The sequence below is a fragment of the Notolepis coatsorum genome (assembly GCF_963971535.1).
Source record: "Notolepis coatsorum genome assembly, chromosome: 19".
In the NCBI taxonomy this organism is placed as follows: Eukaryota; Metazoa; Chordata; class Actinopteri; order Aulopiformes; family Paralepididae; genus Notolepis; species Notolepis coatsorum.
Window position 1 is genome coordinate 79,851,132 of NC_140183.1, and position 19,338 is coordinate 79,870,469.

Below are 19,338 nucleotides of genomic sequence, written 5' to 3' on the forward strand. Positions count from 1 at the left end.
CCCTGTCTCTTCCTTTGTTGTCATGTGTCCATTCTGTCCACCGCCACCAGCAGTTGAAAAAAAGAGGGAAAAAAAAGAAGAAAAAAAAAAAAAAAAAAAAAAACTGTCATCTGATTTTACAGCAACTAAGCCCACCCGCCCCCTCCCCCTCTCCAGTGGTTTGAAGTAAATGAGAGAGGGAGAGGGGAGGAGGGGGGATAGAGGATGTAATGGAATGAGATAAAACCGATGTGTGAAATAGTGTAACAGCCTACAGGTTGAAGGAGGAGACAACACGTTGATATCGTTTGGTGTGCATTTGTGGAAAACCTTGTGGCTAAAAGCAGCCCGTTTCTACTAAGCAGCCGGCTCGTACCAAACTCTCTAAAAACATAATGGAAAAACACCCCCGGTCGGTTAGACGCCCCTCTAAAAGCAGGTGTTGCATGCGGACAACAGACAACTGTTATGTCCAGTGGTTGAAGTGGGCTGATACGCGGTACGTTTTACTTGTTGCTGTACCGTGACCTTTTCCTGGCGCACCGCCACTTCTCACAAGCTGCCGGCACCCTTTTCTGCCCTCTCCCAATCAGGCTCTCTGGGCCATTCATAATGGCCTTAACCAAACCACATTACCCAGGGGGCACTAGGTGACGCACTACCCAACCGGTACTAGGCAGGCCGGGAGCAGCCTCAGCAAGCTAACATTAGCACTACTCCTAGCAGCCTGTTGATGTAGCCTCAGCAAACTAACATTAGCCCTGCTCCTAGCAGCCCGTTGATGTAGCCTCAGCAAGCTAATGATAGCATTACTCGTAACAGCCTGTTTATGTAGCCTCAGCAAGCTAACGTTAGCCCTGCTCCTAGCAGCCCATTGATGTAGCCTCAGCAAGCTAACGTTAGCCCTGCTCCTAGCAGCCCATTGATGTAGCATCAGCAAGCTAACGTTAGCATTACTCCTAGCAGCCCGTTGATGTACAGTAGCATCGGCGAAAGCACCTGCGACTACCCCTACCGCAGATAACGACATTCACAATAACGTCAGTCAAGGTTGTACACACAATTGTACAATTGTGTGTATTGAGCCGTACTGTATTGTACCCATTCTGCGATCTGTTTTCAAAAGTTTTCAATCAATCAATCAATCAATCAAGGTGAACAGCTTGACTGTCGGTCAAAGGAGTGAGCGAATGCTGCTCCTAGGATGACTGGTCATTGTCAAACACAAAAAGCTTGGGTGCAAAGTATGTAGCAGAGTTACATGGCTGGCCGAGGCTGTCAACGGAGTGGGTGTTTCATATGATCTGCAGATGAAACGGCATGCAAAACCCCTCATCATTCAAACATAGCTGACCCCAGACCTGCTGGAGCCTTTTTAAGTAGCTTAACATCTTATTTCTGATGAACGTCATCACTACTGTCTCATAATCTTTAGTGCATGCTGCAGACATTTATTTTTCTGAGTAAGATTTCCGTTTAAGCAACTTTTTCCCACAGCATGTGCAGGCCCCTCATCTACTCACTCACTGAGTCGGCTATTTGGTCAACTTCGCTGATGTGTTTCATTATTCCAAAGTACAATAAAAGACGAGTGATGCTGAATTAATTCACCATTTAATGTGACATCCTCACAAAATGCATCACCATATTCATAGCCAACTCTAATTTTCTGCCTCTATCCCTCTGCGTCTCTTTCAGCCTCTGCCTGGCAAAGGCGAGGAGTGATGCCAGCTAAACGGGCCCTCAAACAACCTCACAATGTAGTTTAAACCACAGAACACACTGGTGCCATTTCTGTAAGTATGTGACCATCATATTCATTATGAATGAGAGTGTTTGTCCTCCCAAAATGTCTAGTGCCAAATGTATGATACCATCAAATATTAAATCCGATAATAAAAAAGTTTCTTGGGAGTAGCCTATTTGGTTAATCTAACACAGCTGTATATCTGTTGACTGAATTCATTCATTCATCGCCACCTGCTTAGCTAATTACTCTTAGTTCTACAAACTCCCTCGTCTAATGGTAAATGTCATGTCCGGGGCCCCTCAGGGGTGTGTACTCAGCCCACTTCTCTATACACTTTTCACCCACGACTGTTGTTCCTCCTCTCCATCTAACCTCATAGTCAAATTTGCAGACGACACAACAGTACTTGGCCTCATCAAAGGAAATGATGAGACCTCATACAGGAGGGAGGTTGAGCGACTAGTGGATTGGTGCGATGGTCATAACCTTGCTCTCAACCCCACGAAGACCAAGGAAATGATCATTGATTTCCGCTTGACTGGTGACCTCAGCCACTCTCCACTCCTCATTGAAAATGAGGAGGTGGAGAGGGTTTCAAAATTTAAGTTTCTGGGCGTGACGATGTCTGATGACCTGTTCTGGGGGATCAACATTACCTCTGCCGTGGGGGAAAGCACAGCAACGCCTCTTCTATCTGCGGAAGCTTAAATGGGCTAAACTCCCACAGGGACTGATGACCAACTTCTACCACTGTGCAGTAGAGAGTGTGCTCACGTACGGACTACTGGTGTGGTTTTCCAGCTGCACCAGGGCAGAGAAGGAGGCCCTCCACAGAGTGGTCAAGGCTGCGAGGAGGATCACTGGAGCTAGCCTCCCAGATATCTCCACAGGTCTTCACCTCCCGCTGCCTACAATCGTGTGAATAACATCTTACAGGACGAGTACCACCCAGCATTACCATCTTTTTCAAACTGCTGCCCTCGGGTCGAAGGTATAGATCCATCCAGTCCGGAACTAGCAGACTGACCAACAGCCTCTATCCACGGGCTGTCAGGCTGCTCAACGATCAACATCAACTTGCCGCCCCGTACCCCCCCCCCCCCCCGCCCCGCACCCCCTGTCCCCAACCCCCCGGGTGACATAACTCCCACTTCTCCATTACAACAATAACTGTGAACCGGACTTGCATTGCTGCACTATACACTATTTCATCCATTGCAAGTCAACGCCCCCCCCCCCCCCCTCCCTCCATCCATTAACTCAACTGGACTGTCACTGTAATATTTATTTATTTGCACTAGCACTATTACACTTGGGACATTGATGGTATATTATTATTATTGAGGAGATTGGGACATTGATACTATATTATTATTATTGACATTATTATTTTGCACATGCTATATTTTATGTTTGTATGCCAGTGGTGATGCTCCAAATTAAATTTCGTTGTACCAACAATGACAATAAAGATTCTATTCTAGCCATCTATAAAACATCATGCTAAAACTGTGAAACAAATGTCCTACTCCCCTAAAGAAATACATAGCAAACATGACTCAGTTAGCCAATAGTGCTGCTGCTTTTTATTTTGTTAAAATCTTTTAATTAATAAGACTACAATATGACTACAACGACTTCATGACGGCTTCCTGTCCCTCGCAGGAAGTGCGTCGGATACCTAACTTAACGTAAATTTTTTAACAACAGAACAGATTGCTGCTAATTAAACACTTCATGGAAACGGAGTTTCATGTCGAGTTCATACGTGTAGTGTAGTATGAACGTGACATTGTACGTTACTCCGTTTCAAGTGTTGCTGCCACCGTTGCGTCACAGATGGATGGTACACTCTGTTAGCTCTGTAGCTAATCCGCTCAGTTGCGTCGCAGATGGATGGTGAATGAATGAATGAAAATGTTATTAACAGATTGCAGAATGGGTACAATACAGTACGGCTCAATACACACAATTGTTAAGGGGGATACAGACCAGAGAAAGAAGTTTGTCTTGTTTACAGAGGGTAGAAAAGGGTCCCCCATTTTCAATTCATAGTGGTACACTCTGTTAGCTCCGTAGCTAATCCACGTCAACAAACCAGAACAATTATTTTCACTCGCACGAATGCTCCCCATTATATTTTGAGGTCACACAGATACAATTTCGGTCGCATATGCGACCAATTTGGTCGCAATTTCGAGCCCCGGACTAGACTAGTGCTTCCCAATCCTCTCCTCGAAGCACCCCAGCCGTTCAATGTATTTGTTAAATTCCACCACCAGCACACCTGATTCAACTTAACTAGCCCTTTATTAGTTGAATCAAGGTGTGCTGGTGGTGGAATTTAACAAATACATGGAACGGCTGGGGGTGTCTCGAGAAGAGGTTTGGGAACCACTGGACTAGAGTATACATTTGAGCCATCAAAGAAATGAAGCAAAAGTGGTTACCTGTGTTGAACTGGTTTATTTTTTAGAAAATAAAAAAATATAGTGGATTACTATTACGACTACTACCACTGCCAATACTACCGATACATCCCTATTGGCAAAACTTTATATAAAAAAAAAGGTAAAAAAAAAAGAAAAATATTAAAAAAAAATTATTATTAAATTTGAATTTTTTATTATTATACAACTGTGGCGGGACTAATTAGACTGTGGCGGGCCTCCACAGTCTAGGTCATTAATGGGAAACCCTGGCTCTACCCCTAACTGCTCTGGACGAGCAGGTTGGCACCTTGCATGGTCACCCCTCCGCCCATTGGTGTGTGAATGTGTGAGTGAATTTGAGGCATAAACACGCTATGCAGTCCATTTACCAATATCTCCTAGTGTATTTTATTCACTGTAGAATAAATATATATATACTTAATGAATACCTTGCCAGCCGACACAAACACCAACATGTGAAGAAGGGGACTGGTACTCCGTTTTCTTCCACTTCAAGCACTGTTTATGTCAACAGGTTTTCAGGCTATTTCGCTTGATTCATTGTTGTAGGATGTAGAGGCCACAAATATTAGGTTTAGTGTCAAAAAAAAAAAAAGTCTACACCATATTTTTCACTTTTAATAAATCATCTCATGAACCCCATGTTGAGGACCACTGTGCTAGACATCACCACACACATTTTTACTTAGGCCTCTTTTGGGGACATTGCATTGACTTACATTCTTTAGGCGCTAAAACTAACCTTAAACACTGACCCAAAAAGATCTGCGTTTTCCAAGCTGAGGACGGGGTATTTATTCTCTCTCTCTCTCTCGTTTTCCAAGCTGAGGACGGGGTATTCTCTCTCTCCCTCTCTCTCTCTTTCCCCCTCCCCCTCCCTCTCCTCCCCCCCCCCCCCCCCCCCCCCCCCCCCTGCCCTACTCACAGCTGTAGTAGTAATGCTGCCCGGGCAGGAACTCGAAGCCCAGGGAGAACGGGGTGAACCTCTGGATCTTCTCCGAGAATCGCACGGGTCCGAAGGCGGCGCGAGGGGTGTTGCACTCCCACCTCTTGATGGCCCCTTTGGTCTCCACGCAGCCCTGGAAGCCCGTCTCCGCCACCAGGTAGAGAGCCAGGGTCTCTGGCGGCGGCTGGACCAGACCCAGATCCAGGGCTCCCTCGTCCGCGTAGTGAGGACAGTAGATGTCCAGGTAGTCGTTCAGGTTGACCCGGACGGATAGATCACCCCCCGTTAACCTGAGACAGAAGACAGATGAGATATACGAGACGTTAATATTCAATAAGTTAATATATCAGACAATTATGTCTGGAGTACCTCGCTTGAGCCATGGAAGAAAGATGGAGTGAGGATGGAGGACAGAGTGAGAGAGAGAGAGAGAGAGATGGATGATGACAACGTCTGGGAGGAATGAGGACGGTTAGGGAAGACGGATAGAACGTCAATATCACACATAATGAAGCCGAGATTATGCAGCGTTCGCCTATTTGTTTTGGCACGTTGTAATGATAAAGGTACATTTCATTGCCACACAGAGCCATCAGACCAAGAAAGAAAAGAGGAGAGAGAGAGAGAGAGAGAGAGAGAGAGAGAGAGAGAGAGAGAGAGAGAGAGAGAGAGAGAGAGAGATAAAGAGAGTTAGAACAACAATTCTGCTAATTAAGGGTGGTCGGAAGGATTCAGTACAAAATAAACTTGCCTCTCTTAACCTCTCTCCCTTATACTACAACACAAACACGCACAGTGGATGCACGAGCGGGCAGACACACAAACACCTCAAGGCTGGCTGGTTTCAGGCACAACAACAACTCTGGCCTAGACATTAGCATTGCAATTGAACAGCAGAGCCGTGGTCCGTGGAGTAATGCCTCCTTCCTTAAGCGGAAAATAGTTGAATTTGCTTCCCATCAGCCTCAGCACACATTGTTACACCGGTACAAGGCTATACCACAGAGCGAGAGAGAGAGAGAGAGAGAGAGAGAGAGAGCGAGAGATGATGGCGATGCTGACGGGGAGAGAAAAGTGAGGTAAGAAAGTAAGAGGTGGGGAGGGGGGAACTTAAAAGAGAATCATAGCTTTCATAAGAATCATAACCGTATGTGGAGAGAGAAGGGGGAGAGCGGGGGGGGGGGGGGGGGGGGGGGGGGGGAAGGAAGACATGTGACAAATGGATAGACACAACGTAGGTGATGGAGTGACAGGAGACGACATACAGAGGACAGGAAGAGAAAGAAAGAAAGAAAGAAAGAAAGAAAGAAAGAAAGAAAGAAAGAAAGAAAGAAAGAAAGAAAGAAAGAAAGAAAGAAAGAAAGAAAGAAAGCACGTAAGTACGGAGAAAGTGTTTTAATTAGTGACTCCAGAGAGTCTGAGTGCAGATGCACACTCCGAGAGAGGAGCGAGGAGGAGAGATGGACTTTAATTGGTCTCTCCCTCCATGCAGAGCACATGAGAGGGATGAGTTGGGGGGGAATAAAAGGCAGGATGTGGGGCTCGGACGGCAGGCTCAAGTCCTTCAGCGGGAGTCTTTATAGAGGGGCGACAGAGCGAGGCAGAGCAGAGAGGAGTGCAGTGATTCTGCGGAGGGGAGTGGTGGGGGTGGGGTGTCAAGTTAAGTGGGTGGACAGTAAAAGGACGAAAAAAGAAAAATGAGGGGAGAGGGTGACTGGGGCATCAGAGGAAAAGGAAATGAAATGCAACAGAGCGATGTGACGAGAGGAGAGAGAGATAGAGAGAGACACACACACACACACACATGAATGGAGAAAGATGACAAGACACCAAATCATCAAAATGTTCAATTTGGGTTAGCCAACTCTGATCCCGGAACAGTTGGAAGACAGACGCCATATGTTGTAAAGGAGGATATGGAGCAGAGAAGTATGGGGTGTCTGTAGTATGGAGTGTGTGTGTGCTGTGTGTAGAATGGAGTGTGTGTAGTATGGAGTGTGTGCATATTAGCGCTGCAAGTCTATGTGCCTCATCAAGGCTGCCTCCTAGTCAATAACGCCCTGTGCAAGATTGGTGATCTATCAACAGCACGGGACGACATCGATCAGGATCACTCAAACAGGACACACACACACACACACACACCTCTAATCAATACCCCTTCATGTGTGTGGTCAGGTCCAACGGCTTTATCACCTGTGCACACTAATGACAGGCCAACAAAGACACTTGATAGTCAAGTTAATAAGGTGGACACCGAGGCACATACGGGTAAACCCTACACACACAACACACACACACACACACACAGGGTAGGTATGCAGACAAAGACTCAAGCACACACACTCCCCACAGACCCACGCACAGCAGCCTATTGACTTTGTAGTAATACCTGTGGTGTGTTTGAAGCCTTGACAGGGAAATGTTTACATAGGTGCACCACCTGTAGTATGAGTGTGTGTGTGGGTGCATACGTGATAGTGTGCCGTGTTGACATGCTGCACCCCCCGTGGTGGATGTCAATCAACACACTCGTCTCCCGTCTCTCTCACTACTCAGGTCCCGTCATCCCCCCGTCTCTCTCTCTCTCTCTCTCTCTCCCCTACTCCTCTCTCCATCTCCTCCTCTACCTATTTCTCTTAACTCCTCCACCTCCTCTCTTTCCTCCTCCTCTCTCTCTCTCTCCCCTACTCCTCTCTCCATCTCCTCCTCTACCTATTTCTCTTAACTCCTCCATCTCCTCTCTTTCCTCCTCCTCCTCATTGCCCACCTCCTCCCTCCACCCCCTCTCTCTCCCCTCATCCTTCTTCCTATTTCCTCTCCTCCTCCACATCCTCTCCTCCTCCTCATATCTCTCCTCCTCATCCACATCCTTCCTCCTCCTCTCCTCTTCCTTTTCTTCTCCCTCATCCTTCCTCCTCTTCTTCTCCCTGGTCCTTCCTCCTCCTCCTCAGGGAACAAAATAAGTACCCGCCCAGCGCCATTGGCTTGTAGATTTAATGTTTGGCGGCTAGAAATTAAGGTCTGCCCGCCACCTGGCGGCTAACAAAATCCACTGCATGGGTCGTGTGTGTGTGTGTGTGTCACGTGTCCGTTCTAATGTTTACAAACAATGAACCTTTAAATGTAAATGAGATGCGCTCTGCTCACGAGGTCAAGTTTGTAACATGAGACGCACATGAGGACGTCTTACTTCACCCGTTCTTTAGCCTACAAGAAAACCCTGCAATCGCGTTTTTGATTGTGCTCTGATATTTTACTATTTCGCATTTGATTTGACCAAATATGTGGAGGCATATTCCCTGCAACAGGTTCAAAGATAACTTCACATTTATTGGCAATTCGTTTCCTTATATCGCTTCCTCCAGGGTTCCAACTTGTGTTGACAAAATGCAACCCTGCTCAGCTACGGAGAATCAGCGCTCTCTCTCTAGACTAGAAAGGTGCACTCAGTAGAGCACAGATGTCCGCCAGGGCGGCAGCCACACATAATAATAATAATAATAATAATAATAATAATAATAATAATAATAATAATAATAATAATAATAATAATAATAATAATAATAATAATAATAATAATAATAGATTGGATTTGTAATGCACTTTTTGTTCACTGGGATCCCAAAGTGCTATAATAATTATAATAATAATAATAATAATAATAATAATAATAATAATAATAATAATAATAATAATAATAATAATAATAATAATAATAATAATAATAATAATAATAATAATAATAATAGATTGGATTTGTAATGCACTTTTTGTTCACTGGGATCCCAAAGTGCTACACTACATGGTTAAAACAGTTAAAAAAAAATAGAAATTAAATAGTTATTAGTAAAACAAATAAAATAAAATACAGAATAAAAATAAGATAAAAAATAGAACATAGTTAATTAAAAACATAGTATAAACCAGGGCTCGAGACTAACGATGTCCCGTCGTCCCGGGGACGATCAAATATTGATTTGGGACGAACAGAAATCTTTTTTGGGACGCAAACGGGACGGACGGAGAGGATTTTATTTTTGTTCACAGGAAATGTCAATTAGCCGACTGTCAGTGCGCGCATATATATATGAATTATTCTACGTTAATAAAACATACCTGGTGATCAACTACAGTTTGCTGTAAACATTATGATATGTGTGTAGTGTTCTGATAACGACGGCTGCAGCGGGAGCTGGCTCATGCTGGATTTGTGAATAGCATGCAGCTGCAGAGCCAGGGGCGCTTTCAGGTCCGGTCACAGGCCTGCTCAACAGCGCCCCCTACCCAACGGCTGAATTGCCAATGGCTGAATTGTAGTATTGCACAGTGCAATACTCCAATTCAGCCATTGGCAATTCAGCCGTTGGGTGGGGGGCGCTGTTGAGCGGGCCTGTGACCGGACCTGAAAGCGCCCCTGGCTCTGCGGCTCTGCAGTTGCATACTATTGGGATTCGTTGGAAGCAGCACAGAGTCTCGACTCGGGACTTGTTTTATTTTATTTTAGCAGCAGTTATCAATATCGACCAGGAGGACAGCGCGATCTAAGGGACATGTTTCATTACTAGTCAAGTGTCATTACTTTAGTTATCAAAGGTGGAATCTCTGGACGCAATGACATTATATAGTTTAAAGCTAAACTACGTTTTTCTTTCTTGTTAGAATAGGGATTCAGTTAGATTTGATTTGATCTTTATTTATCTCTAACATTTTCAACCATAAACACACACATTTGTAATAACAAAAAAAACTAAAACGTAATAAAATACAAATACATTTAAATATATTTTCCTATGGAAGGAATAATCAACATGGCTCCAATTGGTTGACTATAACAGCACCGTGACCAAATATCCCTATACTAGCACCTTGTTAAACATTTTTTTTTATATATATATATTTATTTATTTTTAATCATAATTATTCTTGTGAAATCTTTCCACCTGGGAGCCTTTTGACTAAATCAATTTATTCTCCCCTTCTCTGAATGGTGTTTCTTATGGCAATAACAACTATAGACGACAAAACCAAAGTAAAGAAACGACTTTTGATTTTTGGGACGGTTACATTCACTTTAGGACGGTTAAAATTGTATTTCGGGACGGTTCTGGGACGGTGGTGAAAAAAGTTAGTCTGGAGCCCTGGTATAAACAGACAATTTAAAAACAAAAAGCGCAATACAATTTAAATAAAAAGCTAACAGTCAAAGGCCTTTTTGAACAGGTAGGTTTTCAGGCTTGCCTTCTCTCTATATATATCTATCTATCTATCTATCTATCTATCTATCTATCTACCTCTCTCTCTCTCTCTCTCTCTCTGTTCAATGATTTAAAGTGGCCAAACGTTACAATATAAATACTAATTGGATTTTTGGCTGGTAAAAAATCTGCCCGGCTGGTAGTTTTTTAAATCTACCAGCCAAATGGCTGGTAAGTCAAAAAGTTAAGTTTGTTCCCGGCTCCTCCTCCTCGCAGTCCGGCCGTACATGACGCTGGTAATTAAGGGGAAGGTGTGTGTATCCTGCTCGTGTCAAACCGTCAGTCCCGTTTCCCTCCTATACCACCCCACCCCCACCCTCCTCTCCATCTCCACCCCCTATTCTCGTCTCTTCGCCTTCTTGGGTTTTGGGGGTACGCCCTAATTACATTCTGCATCAGTCCCCCCTTCTCCTTCCTGCCAGCCAGCCGCCACGCAGCGTAGCGGTGACAGCACAGGGCATCATGGGAGCGCTGCGGAGTGGAGCGAGTGTCAAAGGAACAGAGGTTTGGAGCCAACCAATCAGGGAGAGAGAGAGGATCCTCAGGAAGCAGGGGGAGATGAGGAGAGGAGCGGTTTGGTCCGACGCTAGAGCAGAGTAGTAGAGGGGGCTGAGATGAGAGAGCACACACACACACACACACACACACAAAAACCCATGCCAACGCATACCTGAATACATATCGCGAACACACGTGGGCTACAATACACACATACAGTATGGACGCACGCACATGTGCACAAACAGGTGGTCACACACACACTCACACAAAACATGAAAAGGGTTGGCGAGATTAAAACCCATTCCATCCCTCCATTAGTCGTTTTAATGACATGCAGGGGGTTGACTGTGGCAGAGACCTTTGATCCTTTAATATGAGAGAATAATTAAAGGAGCAACAATCCCACAACATACTATCAGGAATACAGAACAGACACCGAGTAGATACTCCGCCACGCAGAGAGGCTCCATACTCTGCATACCCAACACCCCAGGGCACCTCCGCTAGTAGTGAGCATCTCAGCACGGGGCGGAGAGGAATATTCCACTACAATGGAAAATGCTAATAAAGTGCTTACTCAATACTATACGGTGTCCCCAGGAGAATTAAACTCAAAACACCGGCATAGTTATTAAAAGCGGTGCATGTCAGGGGGGTTAATCAATTTTAAAAAAGGAGAGCCGGCTGGTGTTCTGTGTTTCGGTGACGGTGGGAGGTTGCGAGGCACGCTGGGAGCCCCATGCAGGTCCTCCTCCTCCTCCGCGGCAGACCAACTGTTGCCCACTGGCTTGGCTATAGGCCCCCGTGCGCTGGGGACACTCTACCTGGGCTGGGGCCACTCTACCTGGGCTGTGGGCCACTCTACCTGGGCTGGGGGCCACTCTACCTGGGCTGGGGGCCACTCTACCTGGGCTGGGGCCACTCTACCTGGGCTGGGGGCCACTCTACCTGGGCTGGGGGCCACTCAACCTGGGCTGGGGCCACTCTACCTGGGCTGGGGCCACTCTACCTGGGCTGGGGGCCACTCTACCTGGGCTGGGGGCCACTCTACCTGGGCTGGGGGCCACTCTACCTGGGCTGGGGGCCACTCTACCTGGGCTGGGGCCACTCTACCAGGGCTGGGGGCCACTCTACCTGGGCTGGGGGCCACTCTACCTGGGCTGGGGGCCACTCTACCTGGGCTGGGGCCACTCTACCTGGGCTGGGGGCCACTCTACCTGGGCTGGGGCCACTCTACCTGGGCTGTGGGCCACTCTACCTGGGCTGGGGCCACTCTACCTGGGCTGGGGCCACTCTACCTGGGCTGGGGCCACTTTACCTGGGCTGGGGGCCACTCTACCTGGGCTGGGGGCCACTCTACCTGGGCTGGGGCCACTCTACCTGGGCTGGGGGCCACTCTACCTGGGCTGGGGCCACTCTACCTGGACTGGGGCCACTCTACCTGGGCTGGGGCCACTCTACCTGGGCTGGGGGCCACTCTACCTGGGCTGGGGCCACTCTACCTGGGCTGGGGGCCACTCTACCTGGGCTGGGGGCCACTCTACCTGGGCTGGGGCCACTTTACCTGGGCTGGGGCCACTCTACCTGGGCTGGGGCCACTTTACCTGGGCTGGGGCCACTCTACCTGGGCTGGGGCCACTCTACCTGGGCTGGGGGCCACTCTACCTGGGCTGGGGGCCACTCTACCTGGGCTGGGGTCTATAGTGTGACACAGCTACACACTCTGAGCACGACATCAATCAGAATCACTCAACCAAGACACACACACACACACACATCTAATCAATACCCTTTCAGTCCATGTGTGTGTGTGGTCAGGTCCAATGGCTTTATCACCTGTGCACACTAATGACCAACAAAGACACTTGATAGTCAAGTTAACACTTTAATCGCCGTTGACACTGAAACACGTCTTTCCCCGCCATGCTCATTCTGCCGAAGACGCTGGACAGCGTCTTTGATATCAATATTTCAAAAATCTGTGATCGAAATCATATTTCTCCCCCGGAGACATGAGATGTACTGTTGAGTCCCTCTCAACTCTACAACGGTTCAAGAGCGCCATCTGGTGGCCGATCGGCGGATCGCCCAGGGGAGAAACAGGAGGTGGAAGCTGGTGCTCATTTCAATTCGGTCCGATCACTCGCTAATAGTCCCAGGACTCGAGCTGATCACAACGGATAGTGATCCGTTACCAATAACTCGATAAACAACATGATTTGGACGTATATACTATTAGGGCTGGGCGATATGGCCAAAAACGTTATCGCGATAAAATTATAAAATTATTTTCATATAACTCGATATCGATAATTATCGTCGATATAATGTCTGTCAAGTTTAATTAACGTCTTATGCCCGGCGCCGATGGACGGGCTATTAATAGACTTGTTTTGCTGCTGCGAATGTCTCGAGAGTCGAGTTGATGTCGTCATCAGTCCGCGCACGTTAGCAGTTAGCCAGAGCAAGCGGAGTATCTCATGACAATGTACTAAATATGACGCCGTGCAAGCTAATTATCCTAGCCAGCCTCGTTTCCAAGCGATGTATTCCATGACAATGTACTAAATATACCATAATAAAAATACCATAAAATACTCTGTTCAGCCCCAATACATTGCAACAACGTCCACCGTATACCCCACACTACTATAACAGTTACCCTCAGAATTCAAAACACACACCAACTCGGCAGGTAAACTGTAAAATAGCGTTGTGCAAGCTAATTATCCTAGCCAGCCTAGTTTCCAAGCGATGTATTCCATGACAATGTACTAAATATGACCATAAAATACTCTGTTCAGCCCCAATACATTGCAACGACGTCCACCATATACCCCACACTACTATAACAGTTAGCCTCAGAATTCAAAACACACACCAACTCGGCAGGTAAACTGTAAAATAGCGCCGTGCAAGCTAATTAGCCTAGCCAGCCTTGTTTACTGAGTCCTACCTCCGGGTCTCCTTCCGCTGTCGGCCATCTCCTTCACTGATTGGTTGTTAGTGCGTGTGCTCATATCCAAGCTTGGAAAATCGATATATCGAAACTTTGCGACCACGTTTCATGTTTATTTCGAGGAAATAATTTATCGCGATAGTTATCGTTATCGTTTTATCGCCCAGCCCTATATACTATTATACAACCTGGAAATGGATCGGATATTTCGACATCCCATAATAGAAAAAATTCTGTTCCACGCTCATCTCCCAACGGCGAGAGGAAGCTACGGTGAGTTTCAGCGTTATTTTTTAATGTCTTCGATACTAACTGCTCTGATGATCATATCACCCACACTAGATGAATGATATAACGTTGCCCACGGAATTATAAACGACCCCCCGCCCATCCGGTCAACATCAGATCATACGTAGTAACTCCTAGAACCACGTCCAGTTGACATTTTTTTTTATCTCGCACAGATTCCTACCAAACTGTATTTGATCATCAATATAATGCATTTAGGGCTATAAATCAAGTTCTGGAGAAAGCTGCAGAAAACGATAAAAACATACTTATACTTTAGACCGTATTTTAGTATGAATATGTGAATGAAAAAGTATAACGTTGCTACACCCTGAACAATAGATATAAGACATTGAATGGGCCATAGTAATGTCAATTGAGCAATACAATTTAAAAAGTTATAGCCCTGCAAAGAAGGGGAACTTCTCCATGTTAAATAGGGCTGGCGAGGGATGGTAAATTATGAATTTAACCCCGGCGATCAAAGTGTTAATAACGTGAAGGCACATACGGGTAAACCCTACAGTGGGGCTAGAGCCTATAGCGTAGTGACGCATCTACACACTCTGAGGTGTGTAGGACTAGCGGGGTGTAGCAGAGAGAAGTACATCTGCGATCAACTGTATTAGCCCACCGAGAGGAAGGGCTGGGGGGGGGTATAGGAAAGAAGCAGGACTGACAGTTTGACATGAGCAGGATACACACCTTCCCCTTAATTACCAGCGTCGTGTACAGCCTGACTGCGAGGAGGAGGAGGAGAGAGGAAGAGGAATGATGGATGAGGAGGAGGAGAGAGGATGTGGAGGAGGAGAGAGAGATGAAGAGGAATGCTGTGGATGAGGAGAGAGAGGGGGTGGAGGAGGAGGAAGAAGGATGTGGTCGATGAGGAGGAGGAGAGAGAGGAGGAAGGATGTTGATGAGGAAGAGAGAGATGAGAGAGAGAGAGAGAGAGAGAGAGAGAGGAACGAGTATCCGAGGAAGGATGTGGACAAGGAGGAAAGAGAGGAGAAGGAGGTGGAGGAGTTAAGAGAAATAGGTGGAGGTAGAGGAAGAAGAGATGTTGAGGCAGTACAGGCCTCTACACACTCTGAGGCTTGTTGGACTAGCGGGGTGTAGCAGAGAGAAGCAGCGTCTGCGATAAACTGTATTAGCCCAGCGTTTCCGTTAGGTAATTACCGGTATTTGACCGGCAAAATCTGTTGAAGTCCGACATATTTAATCTCTCCGGTCATAATGTCCGGTGAAAATAATTCCCTCTAAGCACAATTTGATTATTTGAATTGTATTAAAATAGGCTAAAATTAAATAGCCTATGCGATGAACGAAACAATCATTACATTTGTGATTTGTTTCATTGTTGCTTCACCAAGCAGCCGGTCTAATAATGACAAGGCTGTGTCAGCGCGAGCTTGCTACTGCTAGATTTGCGAAAAGCATCCAGCTGCAGACCCACAGAACCCGCCAGCTTTGCCGGCACAGTGCAGTACTCCAATTCAGCCATTGGCAATTCAGCTGTTGGGTGGGGGGGGGGGGGGCTGCTGAGCGGTCCCCAGATAGAGCCTGAAAACACCGCTGCTCTGCGGGTCTGCAGCTGGATGCTTTTCGCAAATCTAGCAGCAGCAAGCTCGTGCTGACACAGCGTTGTCATTATTAGACCGGCTGCTTGGTGAAGCAACGATGAAACAAATGTAATGATTGTTTCGTTCATCGCATAGGCTATTTAATTTTAGCCTATTTTAATACAATTCAAATAATCAAATTGTGCTTAGAGAGGGAATTATTTTCACCGGACATTATGAGCAGCACCAAGTCGTTGGGAGGTGGCGATATACATCACACAAACCCACGATAATGTTGCCGTCTCTCGCTGCCAAATTTCTCCGTTCTTCGCTTGATATAATTAATACAAATGTCCAATATAACGGAATTCGTTAGCTCATAAAAATTTGATTATAACAGACTGCTGTTTATTAATGTCGGGCAGACTGCCCACCGACACCTCAAGTCGGCAGCAGCACGAAGTCTCGAGGGACTTATTTTATTTGGAATATATTACGCAAAAGTAGCCTAGTTTTAAGTTAAAATATTATAAATGCCTTGAGGATGGCATTCTTTATATAGGCCTATCAATTGTTTTTAAGCTCAATAAACTCTGACCGGAATTTATCCCATTTGTCCGGTAGATTAAAATCTACCGGACACTCAGACCTGCAAAAAAAAAATCTAACGGAAACCCACCGAGAGGTGCTCAACATGAGGACTAGCGACGGAGGGGGAATAAAACGACACAACTAGAGGTTTGGGATAAGAAAGTGGTGTACTGGAAGCTCCCTGACACACATACCTTCTCATCCTCAAAGTGATAAATGCAAGATATGGGGCAGGCACAAAAAAGAAATATATAAAAAATAAATCCAAGACAGTGTAGCACTAAGAGCAGCCTTCCCAGCAAGGGGAGAAGGGTGGGGTGGGGGAGCAGAGGAACCAATGGAGAATGGCGAGAGAAGTTAACAAGAGAGACCCCGTGGAGAGAGGGGAAAGGAGGAGAGAGGGGAGAAGAGGAGAGAGGGAACGAGGCCGAGAACAAAAGAGGGAGAACATTCTTTCCTAAAGGTCTCTACCGCTTCAGCGACCCTGTGCTCCACGGGCTACCACTTCATCAGAGAGAAGGAAAAAAAATAATCATGCAACTGCACTGCCACGCCCAAGAGACAGAGAAAAAGAGAGAAAGAGAGGGGAGGGGGGAAAGAGAGAGAGAAAGGTAGAGAAGAGAATCCGACACGTTTAACTATACCCGCCATTGCACCATTTGAGAGATTCTCCTGTCGCTTAACCTTTTAACGTTTTTCTTTCTCATCATTACCTCCTCATCTTATCCTCTTTCCAACTCTGACCTTGACCGCGGTCATATTAGGGAGGAGTGTCTGAACTACCTCTCCGCCCCCCCCCCCCCCCCCCCCCCCCCCCCCCACTGCGTGTCCCCCAAGCCCAGACGTGCGTGTTGTGTCTAACCTGCCTCAAGATTACTCCCCTTGACGCGCACAAACAACGACTTTACCCCCCACCCCTGACCATCTGGGCGCCCCCTGCTATCCTGCCTACCCAGCTGGCCAGAAAATCCTTCAACCCCCATACCCCCCCCCCTCCCTAAGACCCTCCGGACCCTTCCTCCCTGTGTCCTCCTGAAGCCGCTCAAGCTCAAGTCCACCGTCAAGCCCTCCTCACTGAGAGAATGGAGGGGGGTGTGTATACATAAAGTATAAAAGGAACAAGCTGTTGCCGTTATCTCTCCCTTTCCTGTATGTGTGTGTGTGTGTCTGTGTGTGTGCGGCGCACACACACACTTCCTTCAAGGATAACAGGAAGTGTGTGTGTGTTTTGACCTCTCTCTCCAGTTCCACTCCTCCTGCAGACCTTTTGCCTCCTTTCCTGTAAGGTTTCGATTCCATAGCGTGTGTCGAGTGTGTTGTGGAATGAACTTTCTCAATCTCTATCTCCCCCCCTCCATCTCATTTCTGCAGCCACCGAATGATTTGAGATTGCAACACATGGACACGCATGTTATATATATATATACTATATATATATAGCATGTACACAAACGCATAGTCACTGCAGAGGGCACAGAAAATGCTGCGTGCAATGTGCCATCGGTATGAATGTGGGAATGAGAGTGTCCACAGTTCTTGCTAAAGCGATTGGCCGCACCTCTCCTAGCCTGCAGGCTCCATTAAATGACCTGAAGGCACAGAGACTTCAGACCACTCACCTGGCGCTCTCTGAATGTGTTGATCAGCAGGTTGACACACACACACACACACACACACACACACACACACACACACACACACACACACACACACACACACACACACACACACACACACACACACACACACACACACACACACACACACACACACACACACACACACACACACACACACACACACACACACACACACACACACACACACACACACACACACACACGCACACGCACACCAAGCTAAGGACAGAACAGACCCCTATTTTCTGCCTGTTAGTCTAAACGCTACTCTGTGTGCTGTGCATGTGTGTGTGTGCTGTGCATGTGTGTGCTTGTATGCTGTGTCTGTGTGTTTGTGTGTGTGTGTGCTGTGCATGTGTGTGTACAGGGCAGCAGCAGGGTGGGGTAGAACTATGACTTTGGGAGCTGGGGGAGAATCGTGCCATTCGGGGCTGTAGAACTCATCGCTATGGCGATGGGCCCATCCGTCGGAACCAGTGTGGCACAGCGGAGGGCTGAAGGCTCCGTGTAGACACTGCAGAGGCACAGTTCCTGTCCTGGGTGGAGTTCTGTTATGCGCAGACAGACATGGCCCGTGTGTGTGGTCTTCTACTCTGGCCCCTCAAATAGACTTTCCAAGAGCTTGGGAGATATGAAATTACCGTCCACAGTAGAAATGGACCCGAGCCTTGAACTCTGCCTTGGAAGTCTTTTGTGTTTCACCAAACACCGCATGCCAACATGCCGGCTCACCGCCGCCCGCAGCTGGAGTGTGGCAGCAGCTAGCGGTATTCTGCCAGAGAAATTCCTTTCTCAGTTATTCTCACCTGTGGAGGCCTCACTCTCAAGAGGTGCAAGAGAGCATTGGGGATAGTAGAATGCACTCACTCACAAACCGAAAGGAGCGATGTAGGAAGAAGAGTGTGAGTGTGACAGTATGTGTGTGTTCTGGGAGAAGAACTGTGGTTGGTGAGTGCGTGTTCAACAAGGGTGTGCGGAAGGGGGGGGTGGGGGTGGCGGGGTAAATAAGGTCAGACGTGCCGTTGCCAGGACAACAACCGATCCAGAGCTGGGAGTTGTGCCAAGCCTATGCCCCACCCATCCATCCCTCCATCCGTCTTTTCCCTGCATCCCTCCAAAAGCCAAGCCCAAACCTCAGCGTAATGAGGGCTCTCCATGTTTCTGCTACGGAGTAAATACAGGGACCATTTGTACTGGTGCCAGGCCTGGATATAGACCTGGGTATAGACCTGATATATTTGGATATAGACCTGGGTATAGACATGAGTATAGACCCAGGGCTGTACACTGCGATGATATCGTTGCGAATTGCCCCCTCTAATTGGCCGTTGCGATTGGTAAATATTATCTGGGGGCGGGCTTGCGAGTAGTGCTTTCAAGCGTTGCATTCGCATTTCACTCCTAAATTATCCAA

General features: G+C 47.0%; 1 protein-coding gene across 1 annotated transcript in view; it reads right to left on the minus strand.

The window, feature by feature from the left end:
• efna4 (ephrin A4) overlaps positions 1–19,338 on the minus strand; it is a 61,585-nt gene that overhangs the window by 20,548 nt on the left and 21,699 nt on the right. Inside the window, exon 2 of the mRNA XM_084336115.1 lies at positions 5,108–5,418. Coding sequence (XP_084192241.1) covers positions 5,108–5,418 — 311 coding nt within the window. The remainder of the gene's footprint in view (positions 1–5,107; positions 5,419–19,338) is intronic.